Below are 22,695 nucleotides of genomic sequence, written 5' to 3'. Positions count from 1 at the left end.
TAGACATGCAAACATCACCAAATATTACCTACACACACTGGCACTTACACATTAAAAACACCTGAAGGACTGAAACAGAAAATCTCAGAGAGATCGACCCCTTTATTATCCCATAGATGAACATTTTAGAGGCTTCACAACTCAAGTGTTCATCAGTTAATTGAATGGCTGATTATAACACTTGCCCCAAGTTTATACTCTTCTAAAAATACAATGATAAAGAAGAAAAAAAAAAATCAATATATAGTCCTCAAACTCACACAGAGCCAGAACAAACATTTTCCCTGAACAATGGCCCAGGCTGAAAACCAAGGAAACTGATTTTCTCCTACCTCTAACTTTCCAAGAGTGATCAACTGCAGCTGTACCTCTTAGCAGGCTGAACACATGCAGATTTTGAAGAACACCAGATCTCTCCGACCTATAATTTAGCAAGCTCTCCAGAGTCAGTTAAAAGCAACTTCACTCACATTACTGAGTCTTCTCGACATTTTTGTCAGTTCAGACAGGGCCATAAAGGAAAAGTTCCTGCTCTTAACTAAACTGGCATATATCCAAATCCACCTCATTGTTCTAGAAGCAAACATACATGAGATCAGAGTCCCAGCCCATCATTTTATTCTTAAGTTAGCCATTATGCTGCTACATCTTAAGAGGATTTTTGTTTCTCTTTTTAAAAATCCATATTCAGACTCCAGCTTTATCCACCAAAAAACCCACATCAAACAAGTCAAATGGACCAAATTCTCTATTGATCAGCAGGTTCTGCATCCACGACTCCACAAAATAATCAGCCTCCATCTGCCAATTACTGTATCTAAACAGGATACTCATAGGTACTAGAAAACCTCAAATTGCCTTTTCTGTGCCAATCTGTATTATTTGGTCCTGGTCACAAAACAGCAGAAGAGTTGATCCATAAGATGTCAATTGGAACTGGTAAGAAAGGATGGCAGAAAGAAAATACCCCCAATTTCTTCTCCTCCAAAGCACCCCTCCCCAAAACATATTCTTTCCAAGTTACAGAAAATATTGCTCCCTAGAGATACCACCAAAATGGAAAAAAGTGTGAGGGGTGAAGGCACTGCTATAAATACATATATTAAATAGTCCCAGAAGACGCAGTAAGAAGAACTGTACAGAATCCAAACGTAACTAAACACTGAAACCACTGTAACAATACATAGTTTAAGAAAATTGGGGGCATTAAAGATTGTCAGATGGAACAGCAATAAGCTTACGCCATGAAAAAGTAAACACGTTATAGGTGAAAAGGAAGCCTACGACACAAGCACTACCAAGAGGATCTTGCGACCGCAGGTACAGTGCAGCCAGAGCTCGCACAGCGCTTGCAATGGAGCAGTGCCACAGAAAACAGCCTTTCCCCAGACTGTTTCCTGCCATGCCTCCACAACCTGCTCCTGTTAAGAGTCAGAAAACTCAAATAGAGTTCAGAAAATCAGCTTGCATCAGATGTAGAAGATAAACACAGACCAACATGACTGCATCCTTTTATCCACCACAGTCTTGAAAACCTAGGTAAGCATGCACTCACCCGGCGAGGGGTAACAGGTCTGCGTGTCGGCATCCTGAGGTGCAGCAACCTTGTACTTTTTCCACACAGCTTTTCTGGCTGTGTGAACGCTCATGATCAAGCTCACTCTTTGAAAAACAGGAAAGTGAAGATGCAGAGGAAGTACACGCTAGTACCCACGCAAGAACTGCATGCCGGGATTCGAGGGGGAGGGAAGCACTGGTTTTCCTCAGAGGGTTCGACACATTCAGCCACATGGTGACTGACAAAACCAACCATTCAGGAAACAAAGTTTTTGAAAGACTGCACACGAACAAGTAACAGGCTTCAAGCTAACTGAGATGATTTTTCTCTTTAAAAACAGATGGATATGCTGCTTTGCTACACCTTATGAAAACAGCTTTCAAAGCACCGGCAAGGTGAATTCTACATACAAAAACCAGGAAAGGCAGCAATTCTCCTTTTCTGTTCAGATCAACCTCTCTGGTCAAATATCATACTAATTTTAAAAATCCTACAGATATTTAGCATTTACTTTGCAAAAAGCTTGCAAGTATTGGCACAACACTTTTTCCATACATTTGGTAGAACTTGAAATCAGAACAATTGTGCAAGGTGAGCATCCAAACATTTTAATGGCCTTTCAAAAGAGCACAAAAAACGTTAACACAAGATTTTAGCATGAATAGGAATCTCTACAATTTTAAATCTTCAGGTCAAAAAATTATGGACTCTGATTAGGCATGGGATTACTGCACAGCGGAAATGGCAAACAAGATGGACCACAGCCCAGCAAAGCAGAAGGTTAATAACGCAAGGCTATGTTAGCATCAGAGTTATTTTACAAGCAGGCCTTTAAACTGGGTTTACCGCTGATACAGAAGGCAAATCCAGTCCCTCGACCTTCAACATCCTGTTGCCAACTTTATAATCAAATTGGGAGGACTCCAAATTCTGTAGTTATGAGAGATGTGCAATTCCAGATTACACGCTTTCGGATACTGAACTGTACAGAATTCCAGTAGTCACAAAAAAATAACACAAGAGGAGATTAACTGTAACACAGAAGTACAAGCACTACAACCAGAAAGGAACTATGCACAGGAGAATTGGTTTTAAAAGCAGAAAGATGTTATTTGTCTGTCTCATTGTTATTATGCTCTCAGAGAACTATTCTAAACACAGCTCTGATCTCTTCATTAATATGCAGTTGGGACAATTTACTGTGCCACATACCAGACAGACACTATTGGGGCAGGGGGCAGGGTGGGGGGGAAATCAAGGGGAGGGAGGGGGGCAAGAATTTGTCTTACTTTGTTTTGGGTTGGTTGGGGTTTTTTTCCCTGATTTTAAGAATTCCTCAAAAGTTGAAGTCTGAAAGACGCACACAAAAGGAGTTTTGTTTCTTTGAATAAAGACAACCGTACATTCAGGGACCTAAATCAGACATTTCTATCCAAACATTTCTGTCGACCACACAAACAAGAGTGAAGTGGAAAGGTAATTAAGTTTTAAAGCTAAAATTCCTATTTTAGAAACAACCAACCAGGACATATTTTACCATAGCAAACACAAATGTAAACCTTACTGTGCCAAGCACTTCACAAAGACAAACCAAAAAGACACTGCCAGCTGTACCAGGTGTAAGATGACAGCGGGCGGCCGTGCAGGTACACCAGAACAGCACCCAGAACCCCCATTTTTTCCAAGTCTTGATGAGACCGGTCTGCATTCCCTAAGAGCGCTCTCCTACTGATCCAATTCCCCATCTCACCTCGGGCCCTGCCACCCCAAGGTAAGGCGCGTATATAAACAAATTAAGACTCCGTCGGACACTTGCCAAGCCTGAAGGGTATGTGCAAGTCTCAGGAGCTGGCTATGGTTTGTTACAACACTCCTGGGTTTCCCACCGCTCGATAAAAGGGTGTGGGGGGAGTGAGAGCAGTTAAGGGAAACACCAGCCTCTGAGCCGCCGCTCTTCAACATGAAGATGCTAGAGGGTCTGAGGGAAGCTGCTTGTTCCCCAGACATTCTCCAGAGAACCCTAGCTCTCAAGCTCTGCCTGCCATCAGCAACTACCTCAGGTACATTAGAGAAACAACTTTTATCTAACAGCAAATTTTACTTTGAAAATCCAGCATTTCAATAAGGATAGATACTGAGAGTATTTATTAACTTAAAAAGGGGGAGTTGTGTTGTTGTGTGGGTTTGTGTTTTGTTTTTTAATTTAAATATAGCGTATCTCATGCCTAAATAGGGATAGAATTATTAGTATCATGTAGGATACTAAACCAATAGGGATGTAGAATTATTAGTATCATATCAGAACCTGTCTGCAAAGAACTTAGCTTTAGGATGGCAGGAATTTTTTATTTATTTCTTAAGCTAAACTTTTAAAAGTGAAGCTATGGCCTCTGCCAAAATCTGAAGTACTAGGTGTGAAATCCATGCGTTAACCACAAAAGCTGATAAGCAACAGAGAAATGGAAGCTTTTGGGGAAAGTAATCTTCAAAGAAGGCATAGGAAGAGTATTTGCTTTTTTTTTAAACAAACTCAAGAGCTCAACACACTAGCACACTCTCTACCCATAAACCACTTCATTTGTTAGGAGAAGATGGCCTTATTCCTACTACTACTGAATTCAATAGGCCATTTATTTAGCAGCTCTCTGACTGCAGTACGTGCTCTCTTTTATTCACTCTGGTGTTGACAGCAGTAATCAAATTTTGTACATACCACTGGCTCTATTATAGTTCAACAGCAGCTGGCTGGCTGCCTAGTCTTCTTATCATCATGTAAGATAAAAAATACCAGTCAAACAGACCAGCTGAAACTACAGTGGGAAGGCTGAAGTAGAGCGAAGTAGAAGTATAGTAAGTAAAAATGACATGGTTTTATGCTTGTCCACGTATTACAAAGCATGGAGAAGAACAAGGCTAGGCTCAACACATGACAAGCTGACTTTAACAGTTTTCAGAAGAATTGGAGCTTACATGGCAACTCAGTCCTCATAGAAGAGGAAGTCTGAATGCCACCCCTCATATCTGAGACAGAACCCATCCATAGCTCAGTCCATGCAGCAGGGAACGGGAAGATCAAAGAGTGTAGAGGTGGAAGAAAAAAAACTAAAAAAAGGGGAGGAAAAACCACAGAGAACTGTATCCATTCATTTGGAGGTGAGCTCATAAATACTTAAGATCACTTCTCTATCACAGCACCAACACGTATGAAGTCAGCACCAGGTCTAAAGTAAAATTAAAGTTCACAGAAGCAAACAACAATGGGACTGGAGGGCAACATCCTTTAATTATAAAAATCCCCTGTATGCAAGGCAATCTAGAATGGGATTGGTTTCCATTTCTTCTTTGCCTTCTGGGAGCCTTCCAAGAGCCTTGAATGCCTTGACCCTGAGAAGAGGAAACCGGCTTCTTTTTCACAGCCTCCCTCCTTCTAGCTTTGTTCCACATAGGCCTTGGTTAATCCTGCCCTGAACTTCCACTCTTCCAGACAAGTCTGCAGAGAAAGGCATGTTTTATGGATGAGAAAAAAAACAAACAACAACCTAGAGAATTTCTTATGGGATCAAAGCAAGGAGATACAGAATTCTGCCTTTGCTTTCCTTCTCCATCATGCACAAGCCAAGTGCCTTCTCCTTCCCGGAGGAGGAACACGCTTCTGCAGGGTTCCTGCACTACCTCTCCCTTTATAACACTGCTATATTGAGCTTCTGGATAAGCACTTCTCAGGCTGTGGGACATTAACACCACATAATTTTCTTCAGGATGTTTTATTTCACCACAACAACATGACAGGACTTTTTTTTTTTTTTTTCTTTCCACTGGCCCGACAAACATGTTTTGAATTAGCAGACCACGCAACTTGAGCAAGCAAATTAGAGAGCTTAGAGAGCAATGCTAAGGAGAAGGATGCTGAAAAGGCAACAACAGGAATTAAACCAAATGTAATGTTTCAAGTGTTTGTTAACCCCTACTTCCAGGAAAACCCACAGCAATAGCAGCTTCAGATGGATAACAAAGTTTTTAGCGTTTTATTTATTGGTTATTTAAACCTCCTTTCACACAGCAGGTTCATATCAGCAAAAAGTTTTCTCCTGGAAAAGGATCAGCAGTACAGTAATGGCCCCCGCTACTGTGGAAGAGGAACACAGTTTTGAGTATGGCAGCTGTTGGAGCACTGCCATACAGATAACATACAAATACTCCTAAGTGCTCACACACCAAACCCTTCCGGCATGCAGCGCCTCAGCCGCCCTGCGCTTGACACATGGTTCTTGTAAAACAGCATGTCTGTGGCTGCTGCAAATAACTGAGCCATCCTGCAAAAGAAATAACAGCAGCAACCGTAGATAACAAATTGTGACACCTTTCAAGAATCTCCACAGGTTTAGTTACTCTTTTTCAAAGTTCCTTTTTTATCTTTGGAGAGGGGGAAATCCCTTTTCCTTCTTGTACAGACACTAAAGGGAGTATTTTGAATGTAAATACTGAGAAAACCCATGGAGCACATTATCTTTCTGAAAGCTTTGTTTACATTACAGTCATATCTGTGAAACCCAACCACAACACACAACCAGCGCTCCCCTTTCACAAAATGTCCTGGGCCACCTGTTGCCAGCAGCCCAGAGGAGTGACAGCAGGTCTGCAGGAGATGTAGGAGCTTTCTGCATTCTGCTTCTCATTTCAGATGCTAAGCACACCTTCTGAAAGAAGGTTGCTGCCCATTTGTGGGCACCTTTATTAAACAAGTCCCAGTCAATGTGTGACAGATGCACAGCTCAACGCTTGTGTACTTGTATGCTGGGGTGTAACGTGTATTTCAGTGGAAGCCCTGTGCTGACCCCCAAGTGGCAGCACGCAAGCCCAAGCACAGGAGAGATGTGATGCCCCAGCTCCTCCAAGCAGCCACCCTTGTGGTTTACAGTTCTCAATACCATTTGCCCAGGCCGCAGGCATTGCCCTGCTGCAGTGGGACAGACTGGGGAACCTGGGCTCAGCCCACCAGGACAGGACACTGCCCTCAGCAGACCCTGCAGCATTACTAACTGCTGTAGGAAAAGGCACTCCTCCAAAACTCATCTTGTTCCTCTGTCCTCCACATGCCAGGCCATAATCCAAAGCTTGGGAAGCAATGACTTACTTAAGCATATGAATAAAAGTTTACTTGTACCTCTTCCTGTCACTCATACTGTAAGCATCGGTTTGTGCCTCCAAGAACAGAAATGTCCCAAAGCTTCCTTCTAAATTGCACAGGGATTCTTCCTTAGTAAGTGTCTTCTGATTCATTCCTTTCAAACTAGAAGATGTAGGAGGGAGGAACAGGAAACCTGTAGGACTTCATTTTTAGTTGCAGTTATGTTAATTTTGAGCACACTTGAGTAGGTATCCATTCTGGCTTCTGTTAGTTAAATGTACTTCTGCTAACAAACTCAGGCCAGGGTACACATCAATAAAAGAATAAGAATCATCCTGTCAACAGCAAAAGAGCAACCCAGAGTACTCCAAAGCCTGTAGGTCAATGTATTAAATACTCTGAGCTCCACAGGATACAGCTCCTACACGGAAGGAGTCTCTTCCTCCCTGTCCACCAACTACAGCAGCAAAGTACTAACCACCTTCTAACTTTAGGTACCACAACATGGGATGAAGGAGGAGCTAAAAGCTCTAAATGCAGCCTACCTATACATACATATATACACACACAGACACACTATATATACACAGTCTGAACAGCAACAGACCTTACTAAGCCAACAGGAGCAGCCAACCCTCACAGCTTTCCCCACACAGACCAAGCAGGGCTGTGCGGAGGCGTTGGGGTTTGCCTCAGGCTGGGCAGGCAGGAAGGACAGCACACAAGGAAGCCTGGAGAGCAGCAAGAGCAGGTCTGGAGCAAGCACACAGCCCTCTGCTTGCCAAAGCCTTCAGACCTTCGCTGAGAACACCTCTACCAGCTAGTGCTGCAACTACAGCCTTCATCCTGAAAACTAAAACCCTCATTTCCTACCACTGGGGGAGAAGGAGGGGAGATAAACACAGTTAAACTTCTCACAGGTGCATTTTGACAGCAGCACAGTCAGAGCCATGACTGAGGCATTAGCAGTTAGCAGAGTGCCACCAACAACGGCCGCTCCAAACATCTGGAAGTTTTTCATGTCCTGGGACAGTGCGCGAGTGATCAGATAGCACCCTCTAAGACGTTAACTCTCCAACTGTACCATTTACAGCGCGCTATTTGTGTACTGCCACTTGGCTGTCACAAGTACACTTATTTATTACCAGTCTTCTCAAAATTAGCATTCAGTTTCTCCCACCCAGAGCCAGTCTACTTCCCATTTTATACATCCTTTTCCAAAATTAAAAGCTATAGAGGGCAAAGGGAGGGACAGCACTGTGCACAGCTGCTCTGACTTCTGCGGGAACTGTTAACGGTGGCCTTTGGACTTCCCACAGTCACCATGCTGAGGATGGGGAGGTTTGCTCCCCAGGAAAAGAAGGATCTGCAAACAGTCTGCATTACAAGCCCCGAGTCTCTCCATTCCTTCCTTGAACAGGAAGAGTACTATAGAGAGCTCCCCAAGCTAAACAGGCTGCCTTTTCCTAGACCAGAAAGTTAGAAGTCAGTAAGAAACCGTCAGAGGCACCCTGAAATTAAGGGGGAGGGAGGAGGAACTCTGTTCCCTGTAGTTATTGTAGCTGACTGTGGGCAGCTCAGAGACAGCCTTCCTGCAAGCAGCTTCTGATCCATTAGCACATCTAACAAATACATATGAGAAATTTGACTCCTTTGTGCTGACTGGAGTTAGTCCTTTAAGACTAAATACAGCATTTACAGAGAGAGGACAGTTACACACCCAACACATCTACAGCTGAACTCTCCATTCCTCAGAGGATACACCTGTCTCCTGCCAAGAACCTAAGGCAAGCATCCCTTTTTCTGAAACAGCAGCGCTGTTATCAGAGGGGGGGGGGGGGGGGGGGGGGGGGGGAGAAAAAAAAAAAACCACCACACACCAACAAACCAAAAAAACCCACACCTAAAGATGCCTACTCAGCTCGGCAGGGGAAAGCTGTACTGGGTGTGCAGGACCTGGCTCAGCACCACAGCAGAGCCTGGGTGCACGTACCCAGCCCAGTGTCCTGGAGTAGCACCACAGCCCCTGGGGCCACACACTGTCCAGCCTGAGGAGGGTGGGTGCTGCACCATTCCCTCTGCTGTGCCCAGCCAGAGTCACACCTCAAAGGTTTTCAAACTACAGAAAACCCATCTTAAAATTACCTACTCTGCTGCCACAGTATGAGGCTTTACTTTCATGAAAGACACCTTTACAAAAAGAAAAAACCCACCCAAAAACAACGCCCCACAAAACACACTCCAGGGAAATCCTCTTTAAAGCCTCCAGCTAACTGCAGACTTACTATACCTCCTGTTAATTTGTCCCAACAGTTAAGTTGCACTCACTATTAAGAGCTTACACACCGATTCACAACCTTTAGCAACTGATCTGCTTTCAACAGCTAAAAATTGCAAATCATTGTGTGTTTGTTTAAAGCTGCCAAGACTGCAACCAGGCCAGAGAGTATATTTCAAAAGATAATCCAGTATTAGATGTTTTGGTAGGTATAACACTTTACAAAGACTGTATTAAAACAAAAAATCGTTGCATTGCAGTTGTCAGATACTAAAAGTGCATCATTAAAACTATTGTTAAAATTAATGGTCTTCTTTCTCTCCTCCCTCACCAATTAGCACAGCAAGAAAAAGACTGAAGTAAAACCATGTCTTTTGTTAAACACTGAATCTACCAGAACCTGCAAAATAACAGGTTATTAAAATCGTCTGAGGCTGAGGTCAGTTTACAGAGGACCATCACACAGCAGCTATAGCAACATCAAGCCACCACACTGCACTGCTAACTAGCAATGGGAAACAGATAAGAACAAAGAGCAAAGTAACAAACAGCATCAACCTGCTTTCTTAGGGCCGCAGAAACAGAATTAAAGCTCTCGGAGGGAGGGCTCTTCAGTTTAACACAGCATTTCTGTGTATCAAGGGACTAGGGGAAGGAGAAGACCAGAAAGGAGACAAAGCACACAGCACAACTGAACCACTACCTAGAGGAAGAAAAAACCCACACAACTAAACACACAAAAAAGCCCCAAGCCTCTCTAAAGGTAACCATACACACGCACTCATAAGCAGAGATCCAACAGCAGCGGAAAGATATGTGCACATCCTTTCCCAAATAAAGCGTACCCTCTCGAGCCACCTGCTCAGGTTCTCAAGGAGAGGCCGGGGTACCAGCCCAGCCCCCATACCAGCTGAAGCGGTTAAGTAATAGCTGGGTTAGCAGGCACCTCACTCAGCTCCACACTAGCTGAGGAAGGCTCACACAAACCAGCAGTGTGCACCATCGGCAGAGGTGTGATGGAAAGAGGACCCGGCAGCAGCAAGCAGCTGAGGGGCAGTAAATGATACCATTTCACAAGCCGGCAAATGGTAGCGTGTTTACACCTTCACTTGTTTTCAAGAAACATTAGCAAGCTTTCTGTGCATCTACTTTGCAGGCTTCTGCCAGGTCAAATGGAAAACACTGGGCTCAGTTATTTAAGCTCAAGTGTGTGGAGGAGTAATTACCAAAGCTCCACTGGACAGAAGGATCGCATTCTTTTATTCTTCAAATGCCACCACCCACTAAGATATCATAATAAAAACTCCCAGAAACATTCAAAGTGAAGCTAGCATACACTGATCAGAAGTTAGCCTGCAATCACACACAGTACCCGTCTCAAAAACTCCATCTGTACCTCCCAAACTACTGCGGTACAATGATGAACTGCTACTGTTGCCACCACCAGTAAGGCTTTTGTCACCAGTGTAGCTGAGTGTTAGTTGAATTTAAAGCTCAAGTGATGTGAAGGTTGACATAGAGGCCACAGGTACAGTAAGTTCCAAGAAGTCTTCCTGTGCAAGACTGACTGGCAAATCACACATATTCCCAAGCCAGAAAAATGAAGCCCCAAAACACAATTCCTGCTTCACAATTACTGTGATGCAACACAGCATTCCCACATAAATATTTAGTGTCAACGATATATTATTTACTAGCTGATTTTAGAACAATTTGAGGGTGGAGAACAGATGTACGTGCTATACAAACATTATTGATCACCTTACTGAAGCATCACACTTTCAAGTTTGAAGTGTGAGCAGGTGCACAGTCTCATCCATGGTCTGAGCAGCAGCTTTTCTGCTATTCATCCCCACCACCACCACTTTGTACTATCAGTTATGAAGCCATCTGACATTTACTGCAACAACCTTATGACAGGCTCAAAAAATTTTCATGTTACTTTTACAAAAACATTTGTAAAGCTGAAGCCTTTAAAAACTTTCTTTTTTCCCCTTTGTCTTGTCCCTTCCCTGTTTGACTAAACGATGACGGCTTTCATGTATTTTAAAAATATGTATATTGTGCGTACACTCACGATTACGAATACATGAGTATGTAATGTAAGTAACTTGGAAGAAAGGATTTTCCACCAAAATGGATAGATTGAGACTCTGAAACACTGCACACCATCCTGTGTGTTCAGAACACTCACTCCATTCAGCAGGTGGGCTTTTATAACCCCACAACCTGCCTCGCACATGAAGCAAAGTGCTCCAAATTGCGGTTTGTTCCTTACTTTGTCTTGTCTTTCCTTCTATCCTACTGGCTTTTGCTGCTGCTACCAAGCACTGAGCAGGTTGTCTCATCAGGTTACTTTCTTAGGAGCTTAACTTCTCGCTCTCAAGTGGCAACAGGGTGCTACTGAAAAGTGTGCCTCATTTCTCTGCAGGCCTGTCGACACATACAGGCAAAAGGCGCTTTAACTTCACAAGCTAATACTGAGGCAAGCTGCATTAAGCTTGTTTAGACAAGTTTGTTTTGGTTTTTTTTTTTTTTATTTAGAGAAGTCTCTATGCACTGGTAAAACTCCAATACAAAAAAAGGAGGAGGAGGAGAACAACAAAACACAGAAACAAGTTGATGGCAGTTGTAATTCACTCACGAGTGTGCAGCCCTCCAGGCTGTTTGTTACTCTGCCTTCAGCTTGTCCTAGACTTGAGCAGTTTGCTATAATACCTGTATTCAAGCAGACAGACTGTGTTATTATCAATAATTTAATATCTAACTGTAGTATTCCCACAGACAGTTATACTGTTATATACACTTCTCTGTTATTTATGCAGTTTCCTCATTCTAACTGTACTAGTTTAAGACAGCTGTATGAATGAAGTATTATAAAACTTCATAGCTGCTTTGCTTTTTTTTTTTTTAACTTTGTACCATGATCACAGAATTAAACCTTTTTGTTTTTTTCAGTCTCCTTGTAGGTGCTTTTGTTTGATCAATTTGAAACTCACTTTGAGCTCTGACACATTCCACTCCTTACAACAAAGTTTCTCAAAAAAAAAAAAAAAATAAAAAAAAAAATCACTTTCTAATCACAGAATTACTTCAGGTCAGCCACAGGAAGAAGTCAACCCCCCATTACATATTATCTTCATAAATGTGTCAGGGAAAAAAAGGGGGAGAATGCCTACAATAAAAACTTTTACAGTTTAGATCACGAGATAAGTAAGGCAGTTTAGGAGAAGGGTGACAATGTTCAGAAACAGAATTTCATACAGACGCAATTAAATTGTTTGTGTTGTTATTAAATAAACATTAAAAACTACAACCATCTACCTTTGGTAAAACTCCTGCTACAGAGTGTATGCAAAGCCTTGGGTCACTGAAAATTAGCTCTAGCATGGACGCAGGCAAACAACCAAAGAGTCAAGAAGCTACGTTACCCAGCAGTTTTTAGAAATCTACTTTGACCACAAATCCTTTACATCAAACTGCCCAAACCCTGCTGTTTTCTACCACCTTTCTCCCCAGTTGCCTCCATACACTCAATTACTCCTCCTACAAACAACAAAAAACCTCACTACTGTTAAGGAAAGAAAAAAAAATAATCGGCTCTGAAAGCAAATCACAAGACAGTTCATTCAGTCTTCTCAATCCCACATGATCATCAGGTGCTGTCATCCTAACAATCTTGTACCTCCCATTCCACCACAATTAACTTCATCTTCCCTGCCTTGTTCTACCCCCAAGCTATACAGCTGCTAAGCATTTTTTTGACCCTCCATCAGTAGGGCCAAAACTCAATGAGGTGCAGCAGGCCAGTTCATTGCATCCCTGTACAATCCCAGTGAAGGGAGCATAAATTCCTACCAATACTGAAAATAAATACTGCATGCCCCCCATTTTGTCTCTTGCATGCAAGATCAGGCAACTGGGATGGAGAAGCAGCAGAGAACAGGGGATGCCCAGGGGTCCACACCACGTGCAAACACTGAACTCCCACCAGCACACAAGAGCAGGTACAGGCAAACACTAGGGGGGAGACCATTTACACAATATATCTAACTTGTATGCATCCCTACGATGGCATTTCAGCAGCCAGCTAGACCGTGACTCATAGCCACCCCCAACACATGGTTTCTGGTGAAGCCCAGCTGAGCCACAGCACTTTGCCAGCTCTATCTGACAAACAAGCCCAGAGGAGTGCCAAGGACCTGCCCCAGCCCTCACCGCCTCCCCTGAGAATTGCATGGAATTTCTCCGACACATTTCAAACTCTGTATTTCAGTATCTGGTGAAGAAGGGGTAGAACAGTACGAGGGTGCACGTCAAGCTGTAGACAGCAAGAACTTTGTGACTACTACAGGAACAGCTGGAGCTCCTATCAATTATTATCACGACCACTCACTCAATCCCGCATGCCCTCAGCTGCCAGATCCGGCCAAAACCACGCAGGGCACTCTGATGATGCAGTCGGTTTGCCATTTGTTCCACTGCTTCAGAAAGCCAGTGTCAATAACAGCCTGCTTCCAAACTGAAACCACTTCTCCAACCAGGAAGTCTGCTGGGATGTTGTGTTGGGGCTGCTGCGATGACAGGAGGGAATTCCTCATGTCTTGCCTCCGAACCACAGCATCTGGACCAATCCTATGGCCTGCCCGTCCCCCAAAGCCCAAGGACGGATCACAGACACAGTGAGCAGATGACAGAGTTTCTTTGTGGATTTTCCCCTCCCCTAAATCCCACCTTCTGTTACAGAAAAGCCAAGATGTTTGTTATGATTTGGGAGGATATAAGGCATGGCCAGGTTCTGCTGCTGCTGGGGAGCAGGAAGGTTCAAGCAGCAGCAACCTCAACACCATGCAGGGCTTGGGAGGTGGGAATCGAGAAGAAAGTACACGCTATCCAATCCAGCCTACTGCTTGCAGAAACAATACAGAGCTTCTGCGAGAATCAGAAGTTTCACAGCTTCAGCCCAGACGCTTTACCTTTTTCTAAAGGTAAAGACCAAGCTTCATAATTAAGCTTCATGGCTAATACCACCCTAAAAATAAGGAAGTTTGCATTTCATTTGCTTCAACTTGCTCTACCCTAAGTTCCTATTCCAGCATGCTGGCAGTAGCCTATAATCACAGCCAGCTGCAACAGGCTTTTCTTCACTATCTGTAAAAAATTTAACAGATATTAAATTCCACACTAAAGAGTGCTGTATCACCCTAGAAAAAGAAGAAAAACATCACACATACCAAATACAATGTTCAAAAGGTTTGGTAAACATTGCGAGTACAAAATAGTGATCTCATCCACACCAGCTTCACAGAAACACAGTGGAAGTGTTTCAGCACTGTCACCCTGAACAGAAGTTCTCCAAAATTATTTCAGAATAAGCCAAGTGTCTTTTAATGTAACCTAGGTTAGAAAACATGCACTGCCAAGATCTCCGTCATCAAAAGATCTTCTAGACACCATCACTGTAATACCCACGTACCTTCCAGCTAAGCACTGCCGAGAGTTAGCCCTCTATAGCCAGTCTGTTTCTGGCACTGCAACAGTGCCAACAGCAGCAAAAGATCAACAAGGAAGGAGGGGGAGGGATGGATCACCACACATATGTATCTCTTGTGCCTATATACAAAATCCATTAGAAAGTGGAAGCTAGGCAGACTAGAACAATTGCATCTTATGTTTGCATTAACAAGTTATTGCCGGACCTTTGTCTAGGATTTATGAGCAACGCATGCAGGAAATGGAAGGAAAAAAAATTCATAAAGCAATTCTTTTGTCTAAAAAGCTGGGCACGTGGTGGTGATCTTACAACACAGTACAAACAGAAAGCACTAGGAAACCATATACATGATGTTCAAAGGCTGTTAAGTTTTGAGTGACAAAGGCAAGCTCACAGGAGCAAGCCCAGCACAGCCACCAGCACGGAGCTACACAAGCCTGCCCAGCTGGGTGGGGACCTCGGGCTGAGAGCAAACCCAAAATTCCCCACCATCCCTACCAAGTTCATGAAGCCACCACTACCCCTGCTCATTCAGTCGGGCAATTCAAACACAATTTTCACACGTGCATACACAAGTAAGGAAGTGGACAGACAAGGAAAGCGTCATAAACATACAGGGAGAGGGAAATACAGCTAGGAATTCCCAAATTCAGACCCTGACCACCGAAAGAGATTATTATATCTTGAATCAAGTAGAAACACTTTTACCAGCTTTTCTCCAGCAGAGTCAGAAGGGAGCAGTGAATCTACCTGTGTCTCCGGAGTCCAGATGCCAATGTCCAGACACTGCACACATAAAAGAGAAACTGAGAGATGTCAGAAAATGAAAACACCCATGAGAAATCCTGGGAATTAGCCTTACACCAAGCATACAGAGTAGCTGAACTCAACATCCAGAAATAGTTGCAAGAAGAGTTTGAGTTTGCTTTTCATTTGAGATACCAGAGCTGGCCTGGAAAATGGGAGTGGGTCGAGAGTGGAAGGGAAGCAGGAAAGAAGCAATAATAAATATCATCCCACCAAGGCTGCTTTCCCAAGATGTTCTGAATTTCCCAGCTGTTTTCTGAATTCCCTCAGCTGTTTGCCCAAGATGCATTCTTTCTTCTCTGTACCTACTTCATGAAGTCCCTGACCACACAAAGTTAGCTTTCAGCGGTAAGAACATCCTCTGTCTGCCACTTCTGCTCTGAATCTCTCCCCCTTATAAGCCTTTTTCTGGATTACTCTAAAGATGTACCTTTAGCTCAGTTATGGCATTGCTTTTTAAAAATAAGTGAAGAATACATATTCTCCACACTGCATTCTTCATTCTGGAGGAAAATACACGTGATGGAAGAAGCTTTAGTACGAACTGAGGATTTACCATCCTCCTGAGCAACCAACTGGAAACACCTCATTAAAGACAGGCTTCTAACATTCTCAGATCTGCACACCGCTGTATAATTATTCTCAACTTGAAAGGGCTGCATAATTTCTCAGGAATTTCACCATTTCCAAATGGAAATACCTGAAGGAAAAATATATATAGCTCTGTGTGTGTGTGTATATACATATATGTGCGCACAGGCATATGCATCTATATATACTTTTGTCTCTTTTATCTTTAAGCATACACAAAGATGACAAAAACCCAACCCCACTGCACCTTGTTCTATCACTTAAAAACACCACCTTATTTTGTGGCTGTGCTTTTGTACATCAGGAAGAAACATCCAAGCTGGAGGTGCGTAATTACATTTCTATTTACTTTACCATTCATTTTATGAGGGGGAGGGGGAGGGGGAGGAACAGGAGCATTTTTAAAAATATGTCATTCCCTGAGGGCTGAAACTCACAAAGCATGTGTTTTCAGAAAGAGCCTTTTCTTCCCTGGAACTCACTCATCTCCATTCCCCAACCCCTACAGTAACTTCAGCGGGTACAACCCCTCACTTGGCTTATCCCAGACTGACATACTTAGTATTCAATATTTTGAGCCATTTCTGCCACTTAGCAGAAATCTTGTTGCTCTTCTCTCAAAGTTAGTCACAGGTGACGCCCACATACCCAATTACTAGTTATAACAAAAACCAAGTTATAGAAACATACTAATCTTTGAAAGCTCTGCCGTCTTTCAGTTTTGAAGGCATTAGTCTACATCTGCAGCAAGAAAACAGAGAAAAGAGCGGGAAGTCAGGGTAAACCTTTTTTGTAGGTTTTCTTTTATGATTTGTTTGTTTTCTGGAAAAAGACTAGGCTATAGTGCTAAAGATCAAGGCTGATCTTCCTAGATCTTCTTGGTATTTCCCCTGACCAAGGCACAAATCTGAGTTATAGATAACCTGAATGTTACACGCACCTGTCAAACACAAGGTCTGTGACAATTAATAGTGCATCAGGGAGGCAAAGACAACACCTATTTTACAGTTTTCCTTTCCAATTAAGAAAAGGAAAAAAACCCACCCTGCTATTCTGCAGTACAAACAGACCTCATCTGCAGGAAAAACAATTCCTTAAAAATCAATAGCTACTACCACTGTGACACAATGACCCAAGATTATAGCATAAAGAGGTCTCCAGCACTTCAAATTTCAGCTGGATGCACATCCTAAGGAACACCCTCCCTTAACAGGATAAAAGATCTTTGATAAGATGGCTCTGGTGTTAGGCTGCATAGACTGAAAAACATAGCCAAGAAAAATGTTAAAACCTTTGAAATGTACAGGGTCACTCACTGAAGGAACCCAAGACACAGCGCTCAGACTGATAACAGGAGAGATGAACTATTGTAAAGCAATCTGCTCTACTGACAGACCGTACCCAACTGAAATAAGGTTTTTAAAGCAATTCAGTCACCCGAGAAATTCCACCAACAGGGAACCAAGTTCAGAAAGGCTAAACACATGGAAAGTTACAGCTGCTTCTTTACTCTTACCACCTCTCAACAAAAATAACTGTAAGAAATAACAAGGTGGCAGGGGAAGGACAAAACCGCAGTGGGATGGAAAAACATCACACAAAACCCCAAACAAAACTCTAGCCATACTATGATTTAGTAGCTAGACTAGATTTAACTGCTAAACAAATCAAGGTGATTCTTAAATAATAAAGTGGATCCGAATTCATTAATAGGTATTTTAAACACACTACAAGCACACAGCTTCTGTCAGCCTGTTCCATTGCCCAACACCTGCTAGACACAACTGCTTACTAAACACTTGGTAATGGTATGTGTAGAAACTGCTTTTTTTTTTTCAGCCATTGTATTTTTGTATTAATTTGGAAGAGGCTTCTAAGGCATTTCAAGCATTTCCACCTACTCCCCTTTTCATGCATAAATGCTGATCCTTGTGGGCTAGAAAGCTTGCCGAGAAGTCATCTCTTGGGGTTAAATTTTAACAGACCATATTATATTTGCATATGTCTGGTTAATGAAGAAATGACTGGCAAAGGGTATAATATCCTGACATTCTGTCATGAAATTTAAGTGCCTACAGATGGTTAAGCTCAGTCCTACCTTCCTACCTGAAAAGATCCGCGTGGATAATTTCTCCCTCAACCTTATGAGCTAGCTTCCATGCACCCTGCAGTGGGTGAAGTGGAGCAGTGGGTCAGGTGCAACCCACACACAGAGGAGTGAGGTGGGTGTTAAGCTGGAATTACTCTGCCCTTACCCAGCTGAAGAATTCCACCTGACAAGGCTACAGCCACTGTAAATCTAGTAATTTCTAAAAGCCAGTCCCGTTGTTCTGACTTTTAACGATCTCCATCACTCTCCTAGATTTGTCAAACTTTGTTCTTCAAAGTGAATTATTCCTCATCCCCAATACAGGCTCCTCCTCCACCCCAGCAGGTTGCTATGGGAAAACAAAAGGAAAGCCAGCTCAGAAAAATTAGGGAAAGGAAGTGAGAGCTCTTCAAATCACTCCATGAAGAGTTCCACTTTAATTAGAAAGTGAGACTCTTTCCTTCTACAGCACATTAATGCCAATAACAACTCAGAACAGACCAACAAATTTATCAAAGCTGAGGTCAACTTGCAATTTATGAAAAACCTTTAATAAGTTCTACAAAATACAACTACTTGAATTTCAGTGAAACAGATATCCACTGGAGCAGGTACAAAGCTTCCCCCCCATATAAGTGATTTTCTAAAATAAACGTCCAATCAAACAAAAAACAATCCGTAACACAAGATGCCTTTGCAGAATCACATGTTGCCAGATTCAACTCTCAACATCCTTATTCAGCACATTTTATATGTTTTTTTAAAAATATGCACTTTTGCAAAGAAACCACTAACTTCACATGGAGCAGCTTGCAAGATCCTGAAAGATTTTCTGCCAAACCTCCTCTACACTATGGTGTTAATTTACTGTATAAATATTCAAAGATATTCTTGAGTAACTGCCATAAGGGAACACACTCCTCTATAGCTACACGGCCACATCCGTGCTTAGCTCACCACACTAACACTCTACCCTGGGATGAAAATTTGAGGCCAGGTTCTACAAACTTTACTGAGAATTCATAAACTTCCACTAAGACAAGGAAAAAAAAAATCCCAAGAAAAAGCAAGGGATATTGGTCACCCCAGGACACTTTTATCCCTTGTTATTTAGCTGCATAGAGTAAAGCAGCAACCCCAAAATTTTCCTTGCAGATGGAGCACAAAGCTCCCTTTGGCTAATCTTTCCACATTTTTCACTCAACAATCCAAACAGACCTGAAAAATTCATGTCAGCATTAGTTTCTATATGAATAATTGCAAGGGGACAGATGGAAAGGCGACCACACTATACTTCCAAAAATCCCTCAAAAACTGACAAAAACACCAAAAGACCATCATGAGAGTTTACGACGTGACATCCCAGCTAAGCAGGGAAGCTAAACAAAGCTGAAGATAGCCACCCATATCTTCTGCTGATGACGACCAGGTCAAGCACTACATACACATCAGCAAAAAGCTAAAATAAGTTTGGGAACAGACAGGCTTGTTTTACACTAAACACAGAAGGTCTTGGAGGTAGGAGTAAACAAGAATGAAAAAAAAGTAAGATCACATGCCATTTTGTTCACATTTTTCATCCGTTGTCAAGAGGCAAATTTCTCATTTTAGATATTACAAATCAAAGAACTCAAGGCCAAGGCTGTATTTCACACTGTTATTTCACCTACCTTTTCATTAGATAAATATACTCAAGCATGTCATTTTAGAAGTAGTCTCTCTTGCATATAAATTCTTACTTGAACAGGAATTTTAAATAAACCATCTTTTTCAAAATTAAATATGTGGTTATTCATATTTAATTTAGTTTATTCGACAGGGGGAAATTTGAAATAGGACTTTATGGAATTACTTTAAGCTGGGAGGACTTGTTTAACTAGTTTGGCTTATTATGAAAAAAAGACAAAATTATAATCATTGGATCAGCTCTTAAGTTTTTAGCAAAGGAAAATCCACTCACCTTGTATTAGCACACTACCCTTCACTACTGAGGTATAATGAAACCTGCTTGCTCTTACTTCGCAGAAAGTGCAGAACACTTTTTGTACTGGAATGGTAGAGCAGCAGGTTACCCATTTATGCTGTCAATATTTAATTAAACAGCATATGATTGTTTGTAACAAGCTGGATGACTCTGGAAGGCATCATATAGCTGACCCACCCACTCCTCAGCTGTACTCCAGCCAATTCAAGTCCTGCAGAAGAGGGTGGAAAAAATGTCTTAAAGACCATTAAGGAAGGAATTCTATATATAATGAAAAATTTATCGTGTCCTCCCTGATTAAGATAGTCAAAGAATGCCTTAGTTTTTTAAAAAAAATACTAATTTAATCAGAAATTCTCTTCTTTTCCTGTTTTATGCATTAATTGAATACTTATATCTAAAAATAATAGTCTGCAAAATAGTTTTTATAACTCTTAATTATAACCACTTCACACAGAAGGGGCAAATGCTATATCACACACCAATTCTCACTTAAATTAGATTTTACAATTTGCCAGACTTTCAAAAGAGGCTTTTGTGATACCTTGCAGATTCCAAACTGTAGAAGAATTCCATTTATTTATCCAAAAAGGAGAGGAATAAAAAGAAAGCGGTGTGTGTGTGTGTAATTCTCTATTAAGTATGCTACAATACAGATGCAAAGTACATAAGAAGATGAGTCCCACACAATTCACACACATTATCTTTCCCCCACTTATACCACACCACGTCCCAGATAATAGATCCAGATCAAAATCCATCCCAACAGCCGCAGATTCTCACCAAGATTAAACATAATTCATTCAATTGCTTTTTAAAGACTTCCACTAATATTAGTTATCATAATTACAACTCATCTACTCTGTCAGCTGATAACCTTTCGGCTCTGCTAAGTTCAGGAGAGCCAAGAATGTATTACTGCCTTTTCTTCATTGTACTGTAGATGAGAGTTGAGCCCCAAACGTCTACAGCCTCTTTACATTTTTCTGGCAGCACAAGAGGTTCTTAATAGGATAGCAAGTTAAGGTCTTTTACTAGTGCTGGAATAGTATGAAAGGAGCCTTATTGCAAATGAGAGTAACAAGCAGACATAATATCTTCCGACGAACAAAACCCCTTTTTCTGCCTTCTGTCCTCGAAGCACTAGGAGTAGAAAAACAATTGTGTGCATTTTGGTATAAAGGAAAAAAAAAAAAGCGTCAGTTCAGTGCACATAAGGACCCAAATCCATAAGACAATAGGCTTTTCAGACTGTAAGAAACAAATATAAAAAGTTACAATTCATTTCACAGTTTCTCTCCTTCCCATACCCACACAAATTATGCTGAATACTTTCATAATCAGGTTGCACTAGCCCTAAGACACATAAATTTTTGTTTCAAATGACCAGTACAGTACATTAGCATCCTTCAACAGTGCAGTATGTCAGGAGAACTCATGTTCTTTAATCCCTTCCTTCTTTACCCAGGCAGCAAAACGGAGTTCAGCTGATCAGTAAGTGTTCATGTATTTTTATTATATGGGGACACAAGTAGAAGTTAAAGCCAAAGACTGCAGGGCCAAAATAAAAAGCTGAAACAAAACCTGGTGAGAATTAGCATTAGAAAAAAATAAATCAGCAAAACATTTCTAAGCAGTCTTCATTTCTCTTGTTCAGATAAATTGACATAGTCAATTTTCACCACCTGGCTAATGGCTGCCACTCCATCCCAGCTGCCCCACCCAACGGCAGCAGGGCAGTGCTGTGGAGGAAAGGACACATCAGGACTTCCGAGGCAACAATGGGCAGCAAATTCAAAGCTTTCATTTTTTCTGCCAAAATCACCCTCGAACCAAAACCTCCATGCAAGTACATTACCCAACATGAACTGTTTTTTCCTAGCCAGCTCCAGTGGCAAGATTTGCAGTGAATCTTATTTTCTCCAAAGGCTGTTCAACAGATTTGGACTAGTTCAGAAGACTACTGTCATCTGCAGATTTAATCCTGAAACTAAATTTAATCAGCTGAACTAAGGTCAATGAACCCTTTAAGGGTGAATACAACAGCCCCAAGATCTTCTCAACATCATATTGGCAAGAGACAGGGAGTACAAGCAAATCTGTACATGCCTGCAATAGGTCAGGGTTTCTGGGACCCTTCACTGCTTTCATGACAGTGTTTTCAGTGCTAAAGGCACCCTGCCCAGTTAGTATCACATGCGTTGTTGTGGTTTCTTTGTCTGTTTTGCCCAGAACACCATAAATACATTGGCACTTAATTATGTCCTCTATTCATAAAGCCACAAACTACTGGATCCACCAGGTATTCTCCGCTGCCAGTACCCCAGGTCCTGTTGAAGAAAATTTATTCTGCCTCAGAAGTGGGGATTACACGCTAGAGTGATCCCTGACCTAACCCAGTAGCCCCTAATTTAAGTGTAGCATCAAGTGAACCAGTGAGAGACAGTTTCAAGAGGAACATAAAGTAGCTGCAAGAAGCAGGAGCTACTGCAGCATGAAAGCACCCTGGAGCAGAAGTACCAGACTCGCATTCCTCTGTGGGGCAAGTACCTTCCTCAGCTGCACTTATCTGACACAACACACATTGCGTGTGATTCCTGTGGGAATTCAGAAGCCCCAAATGACAGCAACCTCACCCAAGAAGTCACCACAAAACAGACCTCAATCTTGCCAACCACAGCATGATGCATTGCTCACTTCATGTCCTTGGCTACACCACGTGCGCAAACGTAAAGCACAGATCAAAGCTTGGAGGCACTTGAGCAG

The 22,695-nt window shown here is 42.1% G+C and overlaps 1 protein-coding gene across 4 annotated transcripts in view; it reads right to left on the bottom strand.

The window, feature by feature from the left end:
- UTRN (utrophin) overlaps positions 1-22,695 on the bottom strand; it is a 386,536-nt gene that overhangs the window by 350,022 nt on the left and 13,819 nt on the right. For 3 of the 4 annotated variants that reach the window (XM_056344154.1, XM_056344157.1, XM_056344156.1), the window contains exon 1: positions 1,556-1,687. The exons of the other annotated variant lie outside the window; for it this stretch is intronic. In XM_056344154.1, coding sequence (XP_056200129.1) covers positions 1,556-1,649 — 94 coding nt within the window. In that variant the 5' untranslated portion in view covers positions 1,650-1,687. Of the gene's footprint in view, positions 1-1,555; positions 1,688-22,695 lie in introns of those variants that run through there. 4 annotated transcript variants of the gene reach the window in all.

The sequence above is a fragment of the Falco biarmicus genome, chromosome 6 (assembly GCF_023638135.1).
Source record: "Falco biarmicus isolate bFalBia1 chromosome 6, bFalBia1.pri, whole genome shotgun sequence".
Classification (NCBI taxonomy): Eukaryota; Metazoa; Chordata; class Aves; order Falconiformes; family Falconidae; genus Falco; species Falco biarmicus.
The sequence above is the reverse complement of the archived record's forward strand: the minus strand, read 5'-3'. Positions and strand labels throughout refer to the sequence as shown.